General features: G+C 38.1%; 2 protein-coding genes and 1 long non-coding RNA gene across 3 annotated transcripts; all 3 read right to left on the bottom strand.

Moving 5' to 3' along the window:
* Window positions 1-878: 878 nt before the first annotated feature.
* On the bottom strand, window positions 879-3,279 carry LOC112166374 (patatin-like protein 7). The gene is made up of 2 exons (XM_024303215.2): window positions 2,180-3,279; window positions 879-1,558 (listed from the first exon to the last, which is right to left on the bottom strand). Exons 1-2 carry the CDS (start codon window positions 3,146-3,148, stop codon window positions 1,181-1,183), a joined length of 1,347 nt encoding a protein of 448 aa, XP_024158983.1. The 5' UTR covers window positions 3,149-3,279; the 3' UTR covers window positions 879-1,180.
* An 8,988-nt stretch (window positions 3,280-12,267) lies between these two features.
* On the bottom strand, window positions 12,268-13,925 carry LOC112201797. Its single transcript, XR_005800708.1, has 2 exons — window positions 13,822-13,925; window positions 12,268-12,676 (listed from the first exon to the last, which is right to left on the bottom strand). It is a non-coding gene; the product is annotated as an uncharacterized LOC112201797 (long non-coding RNA).
* Window positions 13,926-17,512: 3,587 nt separating this feature from the next.
* Window positions 17,513-18,272, bottom strand: LOC112167419 (ubiquitin-conjugating enzyme E2 11). The gene has a single exon (XM_024304438.2). It carries the CDS (start codon window positions 18,233-18,235, stop codon window positions 17,702-17,704), a length of 534 nt encoding a protein of 177 aa, XP_024160206.2. The 5' UTR covers window positions 18,236-18,272; the 3' UTR covers window positions 17,513-17,701.
* Window positions 18,273-23,407: the final 5,135 nt, after the last annotated feature.

Raw genomic sequence — 23,407 nt, 5'->3', positions numbered from 1 at the left:
TTCTGTATCTATTATTCAACTCTTTGCATTATAGATAAAAGTTATGTTTCTGGTTTTACATCCATAATTCTTTTTTTTCTTTTTCTATAGAGCCCTACATAGAAGCATATTTTAGGGTTTAGGGTTTAGAATCTGGCTAACGGGGAACGGGGAATTTGGAATGGGTAACGGGGAACTAGGAACGAAGAACGGGTAACTGTGAATGGGGAACGGGTAACGAATAACGGAATAAACGGGTTTAGGATAACGAGATTAGAGATGAACGGGTGACGGATAACAATTCAGGGTAATGGTCCACTTACTTAGGGGTAACGGGCAAATGGTCTAGTTACTTAAGATTGGGTTTCTTTGTTCATCCCAAGTTGGGGATTTAGAAGAGAAAATTAAAGCAAGTAAAAAAAATAATAAACAAATTAAGGTCGTTAATTTTTTTTATATTGTTATTTAAACAATAGATTATACATAATGAGTCTAACACTTAGAAATTCAATGACGCACAAGTCCCACTTCTTAACCCAAAAGAAAGTGGTTTAAAACCCGTTGCCCACCCCTCTATTTATTTTATTACAATCAAAAGAAAGATAGAAAATATTAAATGGAATCGAGCTTGAGGCTGACCCTCCCAACTAAGCTGGGTTTCAAACTCCTTTCAAAATAAAATAAAATTGGTTGGACAAGAACCTAACCCCAACTGAAGAAAAGCATTGAACTAATAAAGTTTAATCGTCCCAACAAAACCGCCATTCCTCATAAAGCTAAGACTTTAATCATTTTCATACCTTACTTAGTTTCAAACCGTGTTACATAATGTTTAGCAGAAATACCATATTCAAATCAAACATATGCACTAGCCTCATCCATCTACCAAAAGCCAAAGCTAAAGTTCAATCACGAAATATGTGTAACATTATATAATAGGGACCCCAATCGAAGGGATCAAAACATATACTACATCGAAACCTCTCCCAGCTTCAATTTGATTTTACTCTGCACTACTAGTTACCCTCAAGCTAATTTTCCCTATACACCACTCCCACACCACTCTATCATAAGTATACATAGCTCAAACGCACTCTTGCAGCTCAGACTCGGATGCCTGATTTCCTTAATCACCACCGCGAGCGGCTGCGAATTGCATACAAACTCGGTTTTAACTTTTAATAAATCAAAGATTAATCAATCAACACGAAGATGACAGACTCGATAAGGTAGTAGCAGACGATGTTCTGGCTGGCGACCCCGAAATCTGTTTCAAAGCCACCGTCGGCAAAATGCTGGTCTTTCTCCTCTCTTCTTCCATGATCACCTCTCCGGCGAACAACTCCAACTTCTTCAAATTCGTGCTCTCCACCATTTTCTTCCCCTCGAATAAAATCGACTCCACGTTTCTCTGTGCCAACATTTCCTCTGTTAAAGCCAATATGTCTGTATTGGTGTTGCTCTTGTTGTTGGAGTGGTCCATGCGCGCAGGGTTTTTGGCTATGATGCCGGTGGCTTGCACGCGAACATAATTGCTGGTCCGGGATTGCCCAAATGCCATTGAAACAGCTTGATCAACCTACAAGTTTACAAGTAATGATTGGTTAGCATACCTGTTCATAAAGAAAAATTTAAATTCATACTTTAAATTCATAGAGCGCCAAATATGGTTGGAGAATATTGCACCAAATTATGGACAAAAGGACCTCTTTGTTTATTTTAACAAAAAGGTTATGGAAAGAAATTTGAGCAATTATAATTAGGTACCCACTTTTATTATGCCCCCACCCTAACCACCATACATAAAGAGTACAAGAATCAAACCCTATTAAACAGTGTATCTTACCCACCTATTCTCCCTTTTAGTTTTTAGGTTTGAAGCCAATTCATTTTTAATTTAAAAAAAAAATTGAGTGTAATATCTAGTTTTTACTTTACAGTTAAATCCTATTAATTTACATGTATTGTAATATGAACGTACAAAATGTGTTCATACTCTTGGATCCAATTCAAACAGTTAGTCAATTTGTTCATTCGACCTAAAATCTTCAATCACTAATGTACCCTCACAAAGTATTCAAGGCAGTGTGCCAAGTTCCAATAGGCTAGGCAAAATTGGAACTATAAAGTTCCATCGAGCCTGAATTTTGACATTCAGTAAAAGTAAATACAAGAGAAAAGGCATATTAAGAATTCTTACCAAGTCTGAAGCTCCTTCGCCGGCGATTCTTAGGCAGCCAGAAGGCGACAAGGTTCCGAACTCCGACTCTCCATTTCCGAGTGACACCACCAAGAGATCCTCCACACCAGAACAGAACGGAAACTCTTGCTTATTATTCAGAACGTGCGTAATAGCCGCGGCCGTCGGATTGTTCATGGCAATTCCGCCGTCGACGGCCATGATCTTCGTCCTCCCGTCGATTGACTTAACCTCCACGGCCCCCGTCGCCGCCGGATGCGCGCACGTGGCGGTGCACACGTCCTTCATCTTGAAATCGTAGCCGTCCATCTCCACAGCATCGGCGCGCGAAAACAGAAAAGGCGCGCGGGACGACATGTCGTAGCAGGGAATCAACACCGACTTAAGGGTGTCCTTCATCGTCAGCTGATCGCCGAACGTCTTGCGGAAGAGCCTCTCCCTCTCCTTCTCCGCCTTCGCCGGCCGGAAAACTCGCCGGAATATTCCTGCAGTAGACGACTTGAAAATCTTACTTCGGTTTTCCAAAAGGAAGTTGAGTGCCTCCTGAGCAGTGAACACCGGCCGGCCCGATCCGTCGGCTGCCTTGGTGAAGAGCAGAGCCGCGAGAATGCCGCCGACGCCGGAGCCAGAAACAACATCAAAGTAGTCAGAAACGGCGGCAGTGGAGTCGCCGGACTTGCGGCGGATGCAGGACTCGAGGTGGACGAGAGACTTGGCTGCCAAAACCCCGTCGGTGGCTCCGGCGCCGTCGATGGTTAAGATTCTGACCTTGCCGGTGATGTGCTTGCTAGACTTCATGTGATGAAGAGGCGTGGTAGCAGTAGTGTCTTTGGAGTTATCAATGTCGTAACCGAAAAGGAACTTGTTCTCGAGGATGGAGAAGATCTCGTGGCTGAGCTTGTCAACGTCGACGGAGTTCGAGTCTATGTTGAACAGTGGAGATGTGGATAGCGCTGCTGCTGCCGCCATTGCACTCAATTCAATGCGATTTAACCGTACGAATAGAAGTACTGGAGAGCTTTGGTTTGTTTAGTAGTAGGTGAGAGCTTAGAGTTGAATTTTTTGTAGTAGAAGATTGTTGATGAAGATGATGGGTTGAGAAGCACTATGAGGGTTTTATATAGGTGGGTGGAAAGAAGGAGGTACGCGTCGTGGTTTTGCCACACGTGTGAGGGCGTGTAGGAATACTCGCAAATGTATGTAGACGAATGTTGTGGTGAGGATCGTGGAACATTCTTAGGTGGGCGATTAAGCATTTAAGCGGGAGCTACCAAGCGACCAAGGGAGGTTTTTTTATTGGGGGAAAAGAGGAAAAGATGCTGTTGGGCGTGGGAGAAAGAGGTAGGATAGCGCCAAAAATGTTTAAAAAAAATATTCTGAAATCAATTTGGATTTGTGTAGCAGGAAATGTTGGGGGAGGGTTTTGGCTTTGGCGTTTTGTAAGATTTAAAACCGTAAAACTATTTTCGACAGTTGACTAAAGGGGAGTCAAGATCAACCCTAGGTCTGGTGAATTTGTAATTCAACTCATGCTCCATCTCTCTCTGAAAGGGAGAGCAGAAAATTAATTTCACATTCGGGACCAGAAGTTGACAATTAATCTCGGAATTTCCTTCTCATCATCAATGCACATAGATAAGATAGAGATTTAAAGGCAACTCAAATTATATGTTACTTGTCATGTGTAATTTTAGGGACTACAGGTTTGAGGAACGGAGCATTGCTACAGACACCAAAAAGTTATACCAAAAAGCAATATTAAATGACATGGCGTCTGAGTTGGATGGCGTCTGAGTTGGCATCTTACGTGTCATGACATTTAATTTAATAATTTCTACCAAATTTCATTTATTTTATCTAAAAAACTAATTAGTCAGCAAAAAAGAAGAACGTGGTTCACCAAACAACCAAATCTGCTACCGCCCTTCCTCAAACAAATCAAGCAACCACATCTGCAAGATCAAAAGAGCAAAGAAATCTAGAGAATAGCGCAAAGAAATTACATAAAATCTGGGAGACTGTATATATAATAGTACAACTATTTCTTTCTCTCTCTAACAATATAAGAAGGGTTTTTTGCACCAACAGTGTCTGAAGACTTGGGTGACTGACAATATGATACCCGAACTTATAAAGTTATCAGAGTAATACCCAGACTCAATTTTTGGTATCAATGTGGTACCTACCTCAATTTTCCGTCACGGCGCAGTCAATTTGACCACGTGCGTCGCACGTGACTCATAAAATAAGGCCAAAAATACTACTTTGCCCTCAATTCATTAAATTTTCTCTCTTATTCATCGTCCTCTTCCTTGAAACAGATCAAATCCAAAACCCAAACCCTAAACATCATTATAATAGCTAGGCCCTCCATTTTCGGTGGACACCCAGACTCGGGGCATTCAGGCTCGGGACACCTAAGTCTAGTCTCAATGATTTGAACGGCGGCGTCTGATGCCACCACTTCCACGAATAGCTCATCATCACCATCTTCCACCCACTAGCATGAGTAATTCGTCACTGCTCAATGGAGAAGCTATCGGTGGTGGAGTCGAAGCTGGCGAAGTTGCTTCCAAAGGAGAAGAGTCCGAATAAGGAGGATCCAGGGTGTGGGCTGATGTTGAAGCTAGACTACGACGACGTTTTGAGTGCTTGGTCAGACAAAGCGTCGTCGTTTTCGGAGGATTTGCAGGGTGGCGCTGATGGAAACCATGTCTCTATATGTTCCATTACGGTGAAATTGGAACTCAGAACATTAACGAAAGACTAGAGAAATACTGGATTCGAGATTTGGGGAAGAATGATTGGAGAAACCCAGCATGGATTACCAGAACAAAGAAGATAAGCCAGAGTCCTCTGAGGATGGGTCGGCGGCGAGGATTCTGGATCTTGATGTCCGGCTTCCTCTGAGCACGCTGATAGTGGTGGTGTGTTAAGAAAATGGACGAAACTCGATGAGAAATGGGGAGCAGCGCCGTAGCTACTTTGATGGTCGCTTGAGGAGGCTGGTGGAGGTGGATGGCAGTGATCTTCTTGGGTTTTGATCGGAATTGGGTCCTGAATCGCTTGGTGGTGGCGGTGCCGTGAACTGGTGGCCAGGAATGGTGGTCTCCGATGATGGGAGAGAGAAGTGGAAGGGAGAGAGGAGAGAATTACAGTGATTGGATTGGTGGATTTGATTCTAACGGGGGTGGAGGAGTGAAAAGTCCTTTTTGTCCTTATTTTGCTACTCACGTCCGACGCACGTGATCAGTATTGACGGCACCGTGACAAAAAATTGAAGTAGGTACCACGTTGATACAAAAAATTGAGTCTGGGTATTACTCTGATAACTTTGTGAGTTCGGGTATCATATTGTCAGTCACTCAAGTCTTCAGACACTGTTGGTGCAAAAAACTCATATAAGAATTCATATTAAATTCATTTGAAACTCCTTTGAAACCCAGTAGAGATGGATTTGGCCATCAATTGAAAATCACCATTTCTCATTTATTCCATCACTACATATCTCAATTTCCAGCAGGATGAAACCCACCACCACTAACAGTATATAATAGATCATTATTCAATTATCAATGAACTAATGAATTAAGCCATACACAACTTTGTATTCTATTTACTCTGTTTTGGTTGATGGCCTTTTCCTACAGTTGAGTGTTAAAGTCTCCATGATTTAAGGGGTTGGTTTAGGGTTCTTCATTCCTTTTGTTGTTGTTTATCATATACATTTTTTTTCTAATTAAACAACAATAACTTTTAATTATTGATCTTTCCATTTTAAAGAATAAAAATAAACATAAGAATACATGCTAAAAATAGTTTGATGATATGGCACCTGCCACATCATTTGGTATAATTATTTGGGATCTCAAGCATTTTTGTGAGGAACGAACTAATGAAAGTAAGAAAGTGAGAGACAGAGGTCAAACCCTAGAACAATGGTCGAAGTTGAGAAAATAATCACATTTAATTAAATTTATGGATATGATATAATCTCACTCAAACTTTTATTGATATAGCCATATCAGGCCACTTAAATCAATGGATGAATATGGACGAGAAATGAGAATTCTTCTCAACACAATCGAAAAATGTGGACTTACAAATTAAAATCTCTTGTATACAATTTCAGAGATATAGTTTAAAAGACCTATAATTTTTTCGAGAAAGTTACGACTCTAATTTGCTAACACCACAATTTCGCCTAATTCTAAGACAATGTTGATCCTGCTTGTGGCCTATTTTTCCTTAATCCCTTGAATTTCCTATATTAGGGTTTGAATTCAGAAATCAAACCCTGATCCCAGGAAAAAAAAAAAAACAGTCTCTATATAGATGTAGATCAAGAAAAACATTAATTTGATCAATTTTTAAACATTTTAGCCATGCATAGACTTTACTTCAAAAAAACTTGACGCCAATAATGAGAAGAAGATCGAAATTATTGAATATTGAAGGTACTAGCTAGAGCTCGCCATAAATAATCTTATCCTGATGCCTTGTACCAAATTGTACATGGTACCTAACTACCTCACCTCTCAGATGACAGCTAGCTTAAAGAGGAGAAGATACCGATGGAATTAGAATATCTTCTTCAATTTATGGAAGGGATGGGACTTGTTTTATAAGAACTTAGCCCCCTCGCAATTATAACGCTTTATATATATTTGAACCTTCGAGTCTCCAACTTTCCCTTTACTTTCTCATTGTCTCTTTATTTCTGGAAAAACACTCCCCAGAAGTACCCTCTACTTCTAATTAAGCGCCATGTTTCTTTCAAATTTCACACCAGCTAGCTTTTACATATTCTATTCAAAGTTTGAAACCCCAGCTATAGCTCCTTAACCAAAGATTGATGAACTAACTTTTTATGATTTAGTTGTGTAGGGCAAGTATAGATTATAGATATTGGACCGTCATATATCTCGTGGAGCCTAATAAAGAGTACTATGACCTGGTGATTGATCCCAAAGCATTAATTCCATTGGTCTTTGATGAATCAAGTTGCATGGAATAGTAGTAATACGTACTATATGAACCAGAGGTACGTACAATTAATACATATATCTGATATCAGGCAGATGTGAATCTGAATCCTGTGATGGTTAAACCTGAAAATCTTTTGTAGGGCCTCATAACATGTGGGTGTTCGTATGATTCTTTCGATTTATTTTCGCCTTCTCAATCAACCACCTTCGATCTGCAACTGCATGTACGGTTAGCAGTACCGACATTTAGTGTGCAGAATATTTACTACTGTGGCTTGAATTTCTCCCACTTTTGCTTGGAGATTCATGCATCAACCATTCAAACATAAGTAGTAATTTCGCCAAAATAAAAATGTTTTGTTATCAGACTATACAAATGATTCACATTTAGACTATTAAATAAGAGATCGAACATTATTACTCAATGAAACTGTGAAACTAGCTAGATAAACTTAAGTTTACATATTTGAACCGGCCACAAACATTTGAAGGTCATTGTCCAAACTCAACAGTCACTCTACTCATGAATCGTCAAGCATCGCGTTTTTGATTTGATACTTAAGAGTACAAGAGTTTTCTTCATCTCGTCTCTAAAAAGAAAAATTTTGATCGGCCGACTTGTCATGACTGTATCATATGTGACTAGATAAGAAAATCTCTCTGGATATGGATACGCATTCAAGGGAGATATGATAGCTAACATTGTGTTGATGTTGTCAATTACAGTTGGCTGGGTCACGTACCCAACCGAGCTTGTAGCTAACTAGCTACTGAGTTGTACATGTACGAGGCGATATATCTGTTAGAATTAGACTAGTCAAATTAATGACTCAAATCCCAAAAGGCAATAATTAGCACTCTCGTCATTTAAATACCTTCCATGAATTGTAGATATCAAGCATAGTGGCATCAAGCACGTACACTATATGATTCTTTAACATATTCAAATATCAATTCTTCAAATCTGTGGCTACAAATCTTCAAAAACTCCAAAGCAAAGTGAAGGATGGGGCTTATGAGTAGTAATTTTCAGTCACTAATTCATGGAGAAAACTTTGGTCATCAGTCACCGTTAAATCTACATTCATCAGTTAAAATTATATTTTTAAATTTAAATTAATTTAATTTCTACCGATAGATCAAAATATATTAGTAATCCACTACAGTTTCTCAGTTTGCTATAAAACACTAGCTAAGAGAACACACCTATGGTGGGATAAGCATATAAATATAATCTACATGACGTGAACATATATGGTTGAAAGATTGAAAGACCTCCTCCAACCACCTAAAACAAATTGAGGTGATAAAGTTAATTAGCTAATTAAGTGTTCCCACCAATTGGTTAATTAGAACGATGATCCGGCCAGCCTCCTTTTGACCTAATTCATAAAGTCATGTGTACCATATATTTTGTCGAGCACTAAAGTAAGCTAGTACCAATGGTTAGCTCCTCTCATCCCAAAGATTCTTGCTAATAGTCTATGCTCTATTCCCTTTGCTTTCTCTTAAAGTTCAAAGTAGTACTACCAATACTACTTTCGTTTCTTTATTGCCGCACGAGTTCCCTCCTATAGTTTGCAACAGTTCATATTCTTTTTTATGCATGTTTTAATTAATAGGATAATGTTTCTGAATAAAAGAAATATTTCTCCTAGCAACACTCGGATCTAAGAATTCTTTTCTACGGTGAGAAGAAGAATCAAATGCATATTTGCTTGCTTTGAGCTACTTTATTAGGCAATGTGCCACTAAAGATTTAAGAAAATATGATTAGCTACTCAAATTATGTACAAATCAATACTCGAAATTCGAAGACAAGTACTTCTTTTAAGAATTACAATTCTATCACATAACATGTCAATACTTTGTCCAAAAAAAAAAAAAAAACATGTCAATAAATAGAGTATTTCTGGCGTTTTAACTGCAGCAACAATAGTTCTATTATTACTATATGAACTTGTGGACCACAAATCAAAGCTAGCAAGCCAGCTTGCTTCCAAGTTCGTTGTCCCAACGTATATATGTTCGTCCAAATAAGTCGATCCAAAGAAAAGCTTTGTTATTGCTTACTGGCATTAATCTCCAGATCTATGACAATGCTTCACTTTCCTCTGGCGCGCCTTCCTTAACCATAAATTCGCAACGTCCACCGACGCTCAGCTAGGTAAAGTATCAATCTAAATAATTATAGCCAAACATCCTATGTATTTCATTTTGTCTTCTCAAGCAAAAAGAGTCGTACTTAGAATAGATGCACGAACGAAATCCCCAGCTGATATTTTTTGCCTAGCCCAGTGGGGACACCGTCAATTGAAGACGGTAGGTGGAAGCTGTAGATCGATTTTGTGCCAAAAATCTCTGAGAAAAGAAAAGAAATAAACAAAAACATATGATCGTGATGAACATTGTTCACCACTCAGTCACTGATGTCCTTGTCCCCGGCCCTCGGCTTTGCTCCAATTCTTTGACCTCACTCTAATTTTATTACTTTGATGACCAACCCCGACAAAGAGATTGGTGTCCTAATCATGTGTTTAATCTAATTACTACTTTAATCATTAGGGTTAGTTGTTTAATAACAGTGTATTGTTTGATTCCAAATTATTTGAATATGGGAATCGTGGGTTTTATGATTTTAAATAGTCTGATTTGTCTGATGGTGTGGACAGAGAGGAATAATCTTTAAGCAAGGGTTTCGTATTTTTAATTCTTGTAATCTGTACTATATGTCATATGGTATATGCATATTAAGCTAATTAGAGTTTGTTTAATAATGCTAACGTGTTTGGTGTTTGTTTTAGGTCTTGGGGAGCGGCGGTGACAATTAAACTTGGTGTGATAGATTGACACGTATGAGCAAGAGACAAATTGCCAAAGATGGTTATAAACAAATCTAGCAATGTCTGCAGAAAATTTATCTAATTGGAAGGATTAGTTTTTTTTTTTTTGAGAAAAATTGGAAGGATTAGTTGTCCAAAAGGCAAAAACTATCCTATTAAATTAAGGGTGGTTTGGCTTGGGCAGAAGTTAACATCACCTTATGATAAATTACTTATTTGACAACTAGGTGTTGAACATCTAAATACCTCCGAATTAGTTGAATTTTTATATAGATAATCTTTAAATGATAATGAAAAATCAGCAATTTCAATCACAAATTCACAATACCATATTTCAATAACAAGACTTTGTAAACTAGAATGATGAGTGTAGCCATACTCACTTGAATAATACTACTCCATTTTATTCTTGTAGTGTACTCATGCCGCTCTGTGTGCACAATAATTAGTTATTAGTTAGGGTTAATATAGTAACGGGTGCTTGGTGTTTGTTTAGTTCGTTTAATCTACTACTAAGAGACGAGATGTCAAAGAAATAAGATTATAATTTATATTAGGGAGAGTAGGGATCCTGTTTGGGAGTAAAGGCTGAAGGTGTAGGTTTTGGCCTCTAATACCGGCCAATCGCTGCATGCATGGGTGGTTGGCGACTTCTTAAGGGCCACTGGGGACACAAGCATGGCAAGTGATTCTCCAAACCGACAGTTTGTTATTTGTGCTCACTTTGCTGAGTCATTATTAGATGTTTGTTAAGACGCTTAGCATTAGCTAGCTAGCATGCTAAGTATGATGTCAACCAAAAATTTGTGTACAAATCTAATTATCAACTCCAACAAAGTCATTTACTCGAGACAAAGCTTGAATTGCGGCACTACACAAGGGAGATCTTCCTGCTCAAATCGTTGCGGCCCCTTTGTCTTGGAAAGCCTTTTCACTTAATGAAGATCAATCGTCTGGTTTGTCTGCTATTAAGATTTTGGTCACTCTTTTATTTTATTTCCGGTGGCTTAATTATGATTTGAAGGTAAGCCGTGACATATTGATTAGCTTGCATAATAAATCGTGGAGGTCATAAATTGTAATATCATTGATATCAAAGATGGCCGGGTCGGGTAGGGTGGTTCCCTGCACAAGACTTGCTCCATCTTTAATTACGCTTATGTAATAGGTATATACCTTAGCAAATTACCAATACATACAATAGTTTTATACCAAGGTTAGTGAGCAAGGTGTTTTTTCCTCAATTTCGAGCAGATAACCAAAGGCCTGTGCGGTTGTTTGCCATTTTCTTTTTAAATTTTCTGTTAATTATTAAATAATACCTTACGAAAATACCCCTCTATCACATTTGAGCAATTTTCTTTTCCTTTGAATTTATTTTAAGCTATTCTCTTCTTTGTGTGAACCAGAGCTTTAATTTTTATTTTTTATTTTTTACTTTGTTAGTCTAACCAACTGAGCCTTCACGAAGAATCAGTTTCTTAGGCCTTCTCCAACCCACATTCATAAAAGGCTAAATGGCTATATTTTAGCCCAAATCATGTCCAACCTAGCAAATTAAGGGCTAAATGGTCAAATGTTAGGGCTAAATGGCAACCCAAAGGGGTAAATATAGTCCTATGAATAGCCTTTTAGCCCTTAAAAAAAAAAAATCAGAAAGGGGAGGCTCATGTTTAGGTGTGGGTTGTGACCTATGCATGAAGTCAGCAACTAGCCGTTGCTGACGTCATCTAGCCATTGAGTTTTTTTAATTTTTTTATTATTACATATAGTTGTTGGTTTTGAAATTTTTTTTTTTAAAGATGCAACCATGCCAAAATTTGTTTTATATCAATTTCAAAATTTCACAAATGAATCACACGAAACACATGGTCTCGAAGTCATATATGAGAATTTAAAAATATTCCATCAAGATAACCTATGCCACATATATAAAATCGTATAAGAAATCTACAACATTGCTTGTGAAGCAACACATGGAATTTGAAAAGTACAATCGGAAAAATATTTTTTATCATAAAAATGATTTCAATTACTATAAGTAAAAATCTGATAAAAAATAAGAATATATATAACATATCCAAATTTTTAAAATATATTTTAGAGCTATAATTTAGCCTTGATGAGTTGGGGACGGTTGATGTCATATCTATAAATAGTAAAGAATTCAGAGCTATTTTTAGCCATTTCGGTTGGAGATAGCCTTAATTCACTTCAGTGTCATAAAACTAGCTATGTCAAATCTATCGCCCCACAATAGCATGAAAGAATAGTACTTTGCATAGTAGTTATGATGAGTGTGAGCAACTTATATACTTTACAAAACACTTTTAATACTTCATCTTGTGTTTCATAGTTAAATGTGGAAAGAAGTATTAATAGATCTTGCAATCTACCTAGTAGTATCTCAAAGATAATGTTACGTCTTTGAACTTCAGCATTAAACCAGTCACTAAATCTTTTGTTTTGTCGCTCATGTTATTTCGAATCTCAACCTACTTTAAAATTGAGCTATCTTCATGATCGAGGATCTTCTCTAGCTAGCATTCGCTTTCCCATTTCCGTTTGTTTCCCTTTCAAGCTCTATTCCATATGTTTTGTAAGGTTTGTCCAATTGACTCTCTCTGAAGGTATGTGTGCATCATGTGATGATATGCGTCCACCACCTTTCAAGCATTATTTTCCAAAATGAAAGTTGTGTTAGTTATTATTTCACACAAAGATACTGTTTTCCAGTACAATTATGCACTGGCATTATTACTTATACAATTGACCCGAAGTAAGCAAAACTAAGGAGGCATGAACACAAAGTAAAGCAAAGCATCATAAACTATAGCTGCTGACCCTTAATAAGTATATTGTCAGTAGACTACTGACCCTCAGAAATTTATTGATAAAAAAGAACACATGAAATTCACATGTTGTGTATTTACACAATCATACTGTACAAAGAACAAAACTATAAGGAAATCATATAATGCATCCCACAGTTTCAAAGCAATCGAAACCTATAGACGATGCTAGAAATCAACAGTTTTAGTGACATTCTGAAGCTATTGAAGCACACCTTAATAGGGTACTGACCCTCAATAGGCTATTGACCCCCAATAGGATTAGTAAACCATTAGTAAGCTGACTTTTTCCCAGAAGAAGTTGTACTACAATTTATAAATTCTTCCACAACTCAACATACAAATATAGCTTATAAGAATAAAAAAAAACTTAATCACAAACAAGAGAGCCTAACAAAATTAAGAAATTTTGAAGCTACAAACGAAAATCGATAGAGGAAGCTTATAATTGAATCAATTTGCAAATTGATAAGCATTACACCAATTACATACATAACCTAGGCAACTAATTTCCAGCAAAACACAATGGATAAAGCTAGAAATAACATATCAGGTTAGACAAATACACAGATTCTGCTTTTAGGCAGTTCCATATATGCATCACTAAGGCAAAAAATACACTTGGTACTTCAATTTTCACTAAATATATGATAAACGCAATCCATGACTGGAATGATAACAAATTACAAGGATTAGTATATGAGCTAATATAATCAATCGAGATTTGAAACCATAACTTTCTACATATCACAGAGCAAAAGTGGTAAATAGCTAACCACTCCAATGGGACTGTAGGTAGTGATCGATGGTGAACTTGTGGTTGCTCTGGAAATCCTTATACAAGAGATATACAAAATTTAACCAAAAAAGGCAAAAATCATAGACTATAGCTATTGACCCTCAGTCTCTAGAAATTTCTTAGGCTATTGACCTTCAAGGCATCAATCTAAGCTACTTACCCACAATAGGCTGACCTTCATGGCCCTAGCGTCTTCGGAGCCTCACTTTGTTGCTTCACCGACGGTGATCGCCTCCTCGCTCAACAATCGATTTGAAGTCTGAATTTTGATTGAAACTGAAATGAAAACAAGTGAAAAATTATGGATAGTTTTTTTTTTTTGAAAGGAAAAATTATGGATAGTTAGGAGAACTGAAATTGGGTCGTGTCATTGTCAATGGCATGTGGGGTAATTTTTTTAAAAGTATAGTGTCCTTTATGTAGGGCTTTAGAATGGTTGACGGTCCGTTACTATTAGTACTCCTAAGAGCAAGTCCACTGGTTTGCTCTTGACTGGGCATAGTCAAGAAAAACCTGATTATATGACCTTGAGATGGATTTTGCTCCTTCCACCGGTGGTTTTTTGCCCGGGCAAAACCAACCCTTTCTTGACTACTGCCAAGAAATAAGTCACAGCCATGACTATTTTCCTGATCGGTCAAGCCCAGATGCCAGCGGTTTCCAAGCCTGATCGTGGCTGACGTGAGGAGGAGCTCAGCAATGATCGTGGGCGACGTCATCACCAGACCCTCCACTGCGCCGCAAGGATTCACGTGGCCGGACGATTTGCTCCGCTGGGTTGCTTCGATCTCGGCCTAGGGGAAGCTTCTGGGCGGTTTGACGCCACAGAGCTACAGGAGGAGGTGAGGCGACCTCGGGGGGGGGGGCCGGGTCCTTGGCCAGAGAACGCTGGAGGACGGAGAAAAATCCGGGTCGGGTCGGACGAAAAACAATGGGTCTGGTGCTGCTGCGAGAGAGAGAACCGCCCGGGGGGGGGGGGGGGGAATGAAAAAATGAAAAATTTTCGTCCTTTTAAACAAAATATAATTTTTTTTGTTGTTGCTATTTATAGAAAATTTTCAGATTTCAAAAATTCATAATAAATTCATACGAACTCCGAATATTGCGTTCCATGTATGCACGAGATCGTATCGACGATCTCTATAACTTTCATGAAGGAAGTTTTCCCAAATTATGTATGTGTAAAAAGTCGATTTTCGAGACCCCCTAAAATTATATAATAATGAACAGTATTGACCGGGCAAGAAAAACAACGGGTGTAAACCCATGTCCAGTGGTAGTGAATAGTAACTTGACTGGTCGAATTCTTGACTTCTTAACTTTACCTTTTCTTGACTACGGGTGCACTTGCTCTAAGGCTAGATTTGGTAAGAAACAACCACAAATTCAGACTACCGGCTACCGACCAATTTTGGTCGGCTTCCCAAATATGTAACTGAAGCCGAATCGCCACTGTTTATTACCGACATATCGGTATACCGAAAGTTCGGCTCGAATTTCAGTTATAGCCGGAACTGGAAATCGATGATGATGTAGATGGAGATGAGGAAGATCTGATTATGCTGATTTGAGGATTTTATGAGGGGAAGATCTAGAAACCAAAAGTGAGTCACATATGGCAGATTAAGAATGAAAGCTCAGATCATAGCTTACATAAAGAATGGAGATTGGACCATAGAGGAATTTACCATCATTCATATTTACATAGAGAATCAAAGTAGCTATTGACCCATAACCAAGCTTCTATCAGGAAAAACAAGAGGAAGATAATCTGGAATAAGAAACAGAAAGAATAGAGAGAGGAAGAGAACGGGAAAAGAGGGAAGAGAGAGAGATAGAGAGTATAAAGGGGGAAAAGAGAAGGTGAGGTCGTGAGGGGTCTACTCACTTGAGTTATATCCCATAAGTGAATAAATATAAAATTTGGACATTACATGTTGAGAATCACTTGTGGTCTGGTGGCTGAGATCAAATTCTCTCTTGCAAAAAAATTATATGTAACATTTGGCATATGGTATGTATACATGCATATATGGTCGGTTCGGTATACCGACGGGATGATTCAGCCCAAAATGTCAGATAAGCATATGGTATGTATGCATATATGGTCGGTACGGTATACCGACGGTATGATTCGGCCCAAAATGCCATGCCTAGTTCGTGGATAGCACGGGTTCATGTTTTAGGGCTTGTGCATGATAAAAAGTCAAGGCTTAATGTAGTTAATGGTGTGATTTTTTGTAGACATAATTTTTGCATAGGAATCTAAAGTATTCGGCCCAAAATGTCAGATAAGCATATGGTATGTATGCGTATATGGTCGGTACGGTATACCGACGGTATGATTCGGCCCAAAATGCCATGCCTAGTTCGTGGATAGCACGGGTTCATGTTTTAGGGCTTGTGCATGATAAAAAGTCAAGGCTTAATGTGGTTAATGGTGTGATTTTTTGTAGACATAATTTTTGCATAGGAATCTAAAGTATCAACGGTTGAAATCATTGAATTAGATCATATACTAGTGTAAAATAGTAAAAATCCTCAAATTCTTAAAGTAAGGATATCCTCTCTTGATCCTCTCTCAATATGTGTGTGTGTGTAACGTCTGCTAATACACGGCTCATCAATGTTTGGATAAAAATTATTTTCAGCATCATCCCATTTTGAGGACTCACATAAATACCTCGGATGGTGCCATAATCTGTTCTATGTACAACAACGTGTTGAACTACTTCAACAAACTTCTAGCATCCAACGTTCGTACAACAGTATCCACAATGCATTTGTGGACTCCATAACAAGAAATGATATATTCTGTTAAAGACATCCCTTCACGTCAATTGATTTGTCTCTTCAACACGCTCCATCATGTTTAACCTAACTCTACGTCTGCACGTGTAATCATTTAACAAATCTAATTCTACATTAGAAATTGGGTACAAATCCCATATTAGAGACCTGGCTAGTCAAGTAATAATCCAAAAGCCACATCAGACACTTGGTAATGATCTAATTGGAATCTTTCCGATGACCAATTTTATGAACTCAAATCGGGTCCATGATAATTGGAGAGGGATCCGCTCTAATATCCTGTTAAATAGCAACAAGCGTGGCATGTGGTGTACCATTGTACCGATACTGTCACAACTTAATCACCCATTAAGTGTTGGATTTTAATCACAAAATGCCTCAGTACAATTGAGTGTAATAAGTTATATTATCTTTTATCATTTTTCTAATGCGAAATTTTTCCTCTCCACCAGCAGGTATTGCTTAGTTTTTGGTTTTATTTTCTTTTCTTCCCTAAACCCCTCCTCCAAATCTTCCTACTCTTGCAATAGCAGATTATCCATCCCCCTTTGCCCACTATTCTTCCCTCTTTACCACTGCTTCTCTTCCATGTCATGTCCTCCCCATCTATTCTTTTTTTTTCCTTTTCTCTTATCTTCCTGTACTTGTTAAATCTCAAAATCTTCATGTCCTCTTCACCCATCATGTTCAATTTAAATGAAGGTTCACTGATCTGCATGTCAAATCATATTGCTTGTCTCACGTCGACACAATCACGAATCTGTTGTTAACAATACACAGTGATCACCCTTGAGGGACATGATCGATTTGCATCATTGCTTAGGAAGCCTTAGAGCCACCTACAAAAAGCTAACCTAAAGGAAAGCACAAAGAAACTAGTAACCTGACGCTACTAGGATTTTCTCCGAGCAATTCAAGATCCAACCTTAATTTGTTTATAATTTGTACTCTTTTGTTATTTGTTTGGAATATTATGTTTGTTGAATAAAATAAATAAAAAAGACGTCAATATTCACTTCTCTCAAGGGAAAAGGTAAAAATATTGCAATTGAAGTATAATCCCATTGAAAATAAAACTGTTTAAACCAACATCATCAAAGAATAAAAGTAACACCAGCATTGCATCTTTTTATTCAGACCTTTTCATAAAAAAATAGCAAGAATAAAATTGATTCTCTAATTGAAAAAAATTAATCAACACCATCCCCCACCCCTAAGATACTCTCTAATTAAACTGCATACTTCTGAGTCCAGCTACGCGCAGTTGCTTCATACTTGGCTCGATCAGTTTTATACATATGGGCAATCTCCGGCACGAGGGGGTCTTCAGGATTCGGGTCTGTCAACAACGAGCAGATCGATAGCAACACCTTAGAGATAGTAAGGGCTGGACTCCATTGTTCTTTGAGGATATCAAGGCATATGCTTCCGTTGCTATTGACATTGGGGTGGAAGACCTGAGTCTTGAATGAAACCTTGGGAGGTTTGAAAGGATAATCAGAAGGGAAGTCAACGTTGACGTGGAATACACCTCCTGCGTATGGGCTATCAGGGGGTCCCATAATCGTCGCTTGCCAGCGGAACATGTTAGCCGCCACCGGACCGGCGCTGCAATTAGTTGGAGGATCCCTCTGTAGATCCATGAGCTCCTTTGAGATGCGCTTCGAGGCCATGATCGATGATGAAGCTTGTGTTAATATGCAACTTACAACCCAAGACTTACAAAGCCGAGAACAGATTTTATTGAGAATTTTTTCTCGCATAGGAGGTATTTATAGGGTTTACATACCTTGCACAACAAGGAAATTGTTTCTTTCCAGCTAAAAAGTAAATCTAAGACTACTAGAAAACTTAATCCTACTCAAAACAAGATTATATCAAAGAATGTTCCAGAATTACCTAGATACAACTTCGCTCCAACAATTGATGCACTTTCCTGATTGTTATAAGAATTGCATAACCAGAAGCTAGCTAGTCCAAACCAAGTTCATCTTAGAAAAGAGAAAAGAAAAAAAAAATTGACCAACTAAGATCTTGGGGTGACCTTTCAAAAAGAAAAAAGATCTTGGGGTGACGTGTTTTGATTCATGAGGCCCATATAAGCGTTTGGGCTTCTTCCGTGCTAATATTGACGGTCATGTTTATTCTCCCCCTTAAGATCGAGTTGGGAATATAATTGCCTTGAGATGACAAGTTCCTCTTAGCGTTGAGATTCAAGCTCAAAACTTGAAAATGTGGGAGAAGAATACTTGCTATTAGTGAAACGGCAAGCTCTTTGATGCTTGAGATTGTGGATGGATAATTGGATATACTGATGAGTTGTTGTCTTCTCAAAAACAAACCAGCTACTATGTTGTCGCACAGTGGTTTCAGATATCCTTCTGGCTATGTTTTGTGTCTGGATATACCGACTTGCGGTTCCAACCAAATTGTGGGCCGTGAAAGAAACATTTTCTCCACTGTAGATTTAGATTGTATTTGCAAGAAAGGACCTGATACGGAAAGTTAGACTTAATCAGTTCTTTCAATCTTGGCCTTAACGTACTTTCTTGTGATGGACTTGGATCCAAATAAATTGGAGTGCTCTCAAACAACTACACAACAATTAGTGTGTAAGTCGTACTCATGAAACCCAAAATATTGTTAGGTTTTCTATCATAATTCTTATTTTAATTTCTTCAGATAACGTAACTTACTAAGGCACACTTTGGCTTCAATATCAATTTTGCTAACTATAGTTTTTTGTTTTAAAAGAGGGAATTTAGCCTGGATACGGAGAGAAGCCGCCACCAAACCAAGGCCAACTTCTACAATTCCATTCTCGTCCAGTGGCGTTTTGACGTCGCCTCGTTGGCGTCATGATGCTGCCGGACGGGTGATGCTTTGGTCTATGGTCTTTTGAGTTTTGAGATGGGTTGGTCTTAAAGGTTTTTACAGTGAAGGTTGAAGTTTTCTTCGAATTGATCTAGGCTGCTTTCAGGGTGCATCGTTTCAGGAATGGCGTGACTGTGGCGAACTAAGCTCGGGCCCTAGCAAGTGCGATGGTGAGGTGGTTTGAAAGTGGTGGATTCCCACCTATTTTGGTTGTGGATCTACTTGTCTTGTAGATCATTTTTTCTTTCGTCATTGTTGGGGCAACAGTGGTGGCTCCTGAAGCGAAATGGAGGCGGTGGCGGTTCGTGCTACGGTAGGTCGGTACTGCTGTGGGGAGTTGTGGTGGCTAGAGCTTGTGGGTACGCAGATTGCAGATTGTGAATTTGTAGTGAAACTGGGCCTTGCTTGTTGGGCCTAGGGCTTAGCTTTCTTTGAGTTTTGGGCCTTTATTTAGTTTTTTTTTTTTTTTTTTTGGGCCTAGGACCATGTGCTCGTTAGTTCTTAGTGAGCGCTAATGAGTATTAGTTACTTTGCGTACTTGCCTATAAACTATGTATTTGTCATAGTTATAGGCTCATTTTAGATAAGTGAGCGATAAGTTTAAATATAGTTAATCTATCCTATGTGTTATTGTGGTTTTTACCACGGAGCCTTGTTTTGTCCGTTGTGAGGCAACATGTGAGTATGTAATGGCCTTATTAGCATGAATTTTATCAATGGAGTTACAATTAATTCAAAAAAAAAAAATTTGGCTTCAATGTGTTGGACAATAAACTAAAAAAATAAAGCAACTTTTGAGTCAGATTTTTAAAATTTGGTTCGTGCTTCTCAAAACTTTTTCTCTTTGTCAAGGGCCACTTTGTATCCTTTGTCGAGGATGTGATTTAATACTTTATTATCCTTCTATTTCAAGTGTTTCTTTTCATCACATTTTTAGGAAGATCAATATGACGGCTCGTAGATTAGCTATATTGGTTCTTTCTTGGCCATTCAAATTTAGCTTTATTATTCTTCTATTCTCAATTTAGCACCGCTAATTTTGGCAAATGTCATTCTCGAATATTGTAATTGACGGTTTCATTAGCTTTACTTTTCTCCTCCAAAAATAAAATAATAAAGCAACTTTTGGTGTTTTGTGAAGAAATATAGAAGCAAGTTATTTAAACTTTTGAAAGACCGCTTTCATAAGTTGAGAAGTTGTAATTAATTATTAGTAAATAAAAATGCACAAATAGTATCTGGATATTTTGATTGAGGACTGTTAAAGTGATACCTGAACTTTAAAACTTATCAATATGATACATGGACTTATATTTTCTTGTTAACATAGTACTTATGTCAACTTTCTGTCACAGTGCCGTCAATTCTGATCACATGTGAAGCACGTGAGGTCGAAAATAAGAGTAAAAAAGACTTTGTCTACTACATCAAACTCTAAATAAATAAATTCAAAATGGTAAAGAAAGACTAAATAAATTATTATATTGAAAATAAAAGTTGAATAACAAAATTGCCGGCGACCATCCCCCCCTCCGCCCCCACAGCCTCAGCGTCCTCCTCCTCCGCTGCAGTCGTCACTTCAGTAACAACAACAATAGCAGCAGCAACCGGCGTCGGCTGGTCGTCCTCCTCCTCCACCTGCGACCAAATTCATCATCTACTGATAAAACACTGGCAATTACTATATCATCTACTACACCTTGCATCATAACTCAGACTCACCTCTTCCTCTCTTCGCTTTACTTTAGCTCTCTCCTCTCTTCAATCTTATCTCCGATATAATCATATCTATCACCTCCATATATGTGTTGTCTGTCCATTTCTAAGCTCCGATTCAAGTTTCAGTTTCTGGGTTTTTGTTCTTTCCTCTGCTTTAATTACTAGTCGTGTTTTTAACTTTTTATTTATTTTTTTTTCATTCATTTCTGCTTTCTGGGTTTTTGTTTGAACTTTAAACAGCCCTTTTGGGACTTATTTCTGATTATTTGCTCAATAAAGCCTTGAAATTTGAGTCAAAGGTTCATGCTTCCTGGGTTTCATGTAGGAATATCTTCCCCATGAGTCAAAGATTCAACCCTGTTCTTGCCACTGGTGCCTACATCCGATATACTCAATTTCAAAATATCTTAAACCACATCAAGCTCAACCTTTGCTACAAAACTATGTGCATACCCAGAAAAATCAATGACACCATCATCAATCAATTTGTCAAAGAAATCCTCGTCGGTCTGATCCTCCAACTTAAAGAAGAACTGGCCATCTAAAACCCTAAACCCTCCAAATCAACCCCCATACTCAATCAAACCCCCAACCCCCAATTTAATTGCCACCATAAATTTTCAGTTACTCGCCACAAAAACTCAAACAATTGAAATTCTGACAAGTACTACCATTCAATAATCTGAAACCTAAATTCATTACACATATAACAAAAGAAAATCAGAAGACTAGGAGTTTAACTGGTGACGCCACGACCTCTACGGTTCGCCGGTGGCGTCGACGGTGAGAGTGAAGTTGGAGGCCGAATCGATTATGGGTAACTCATTCAGAGAGAGGAGAAATTTTTTAATCCTTCCTTTATTTCTCTCTCTTAATTATGAAATTCATTTAAATTAATTATTTTGTTCATATTAAATTGTGATTTAGATAAAAAAAACAATTTGAGGGCGCATTAGTCATTTAGCTCTCTTTTTCAGCGTCACGTGCGTTACAGGTGGTCAACTTGACGGTGTCGTGATGGAAAGTTGACATGGGTACTATATTGACAAGAAAATATAAGTTCAGATATCACATTGATAAATTTTAAAGTTCAGATATCACTTTAACGATCCTCAAAGTGTCCAGACACTGTTTGTTCATTTTTCTCTTAGTAAATATTTGAAAACAATGGAAAATTTCTTGCTAAAGCTAGATTAAAAAAAAAAAAAAAAAACCCTTACACACAACGGGTAAAGTGTGACGGTAAAGAGCTATTGGGGAATAAAGTGTGCATCTGTCTAGTTATCTGTCTAACTATGCCCTGAAATTACTTTTCAGAGATCCATGAGGGTTGTTTTCTTTAGCAAGCAGAGTCACGCAGTTGAGGTCGGAAACATATTCGTATGAATAAGAATCGAATCCTAGAAGGCTAAAGCTGTGGTGCTGCTGGTGCTGCCTGCTTGATGGATTGAAAAGTTAACATCTCATTTCTGTCCTTTTTAGTTTTGATGGCCAACAAAGCTGTCATAGTCAACCTGTAAAGTAAAACAAAAGAATTGGGCACTACTTGTACTCCATGCCTCCTCCTACATATAATTGCCTGACAGAAGAAAAATGAAGCAAAAAATTGTACATATCAAATAAGGAGAAATTCTCCAACAGCACGATTTATTGTGCAATTCAGACATTCAGTGTTTGCCGCGAGCATTTGAACGCAAAAACTTGAGCATTTAATGCATTTCTTTACACTTCATCGCGATTGGCATCCTACATTAGAGAACAATAAAATAAGAATACAGATTGCTGTTTGTTTATCTCAAAATAATATATGGTGTAATCAGTTTCCCTCCTCTTCTATCTGTCAGCTTTTACATTTTGATTAGTGTTTGTATATGATTCCACAGAGATATGCTATTTAATGTATCTATTGATAAAGTAATCTGGGGTTCACATCCAAAACCAATTGGCAATGGATGGAGTGGCCCAAACCCTTATAAACTCATATGTATCTATTGATAAAGTAATCTGGGGTTCACATCCAAAACCAATTGGCAATGGATGGAGTGGCCCAAACCCTTATAAACCCATAGGCAAGGTCCCATTTCTCCCATGTGGGATGTATATATTCTCAACACGCCCCCGCACGTGTGGCGAATTTTCAAGCCATACACGTGGACAACTTGGGTGACATGGAGCCCGTGTGGCCGTTAGGCACGCACACATGGGTAACCCGCTTTGATACCATGATAAAGTAATCTGGGGTTCACATCCAAAACCAATTGGCAATGGATGGAGTGGCCCAAACCCTTATAAACCCATAGGCAAGGTCCCATTTCTCCCATGTGGGATGTATATATTCTCAA

The sequence above is a fragment of the Rosa chinensis genome, chromosome 5 (genome assembly GCF_002994745.2).
Source record: "Rosa chinensis cultivar Old Blush chromosome 5, RchiOBHm-V2, whole genome shotgun sequence".
NCBI classification, from domain to species: Eukaryota; Viridiplantae; Streptophyta; class Magnoliopsida; order Rosales; family Rosaceae; genus Rosa; species Rosa chinensis.
The sequence above is the reverse complement of the archived record's forward strand: the minus strand, read 5'-3'. Positions and strand labels throughout refer to the sequence as shown.

What these genes read in the sequence shown, in the direction of transcription:
- LOC112166374 (XM_024303215.2), bottom strand. Translation starts at nt 3,148, where the DNA reads ATGGCGGCAGCAGCAGCGCTATCCACATCTCCACTGTTCAACATAGAC. An exon ending in GCGAAGGAGCTTCAGACTTG is followed by an intron (nt 1,559 to 2,179) that starts GTAAGAATTCTT and finishes GTAAACTTGTAG; the next exon opens with GTTGATCAAGCTGTTTCAAT.
- LOC112167419 (XM_024304438.2), bottom strand. Translation starts at nt 18,235, where the DNA reads ATGCGAGAAAAAATTCTCAATAAAATCTGTTCTCGGCTTTGTAAGTCT.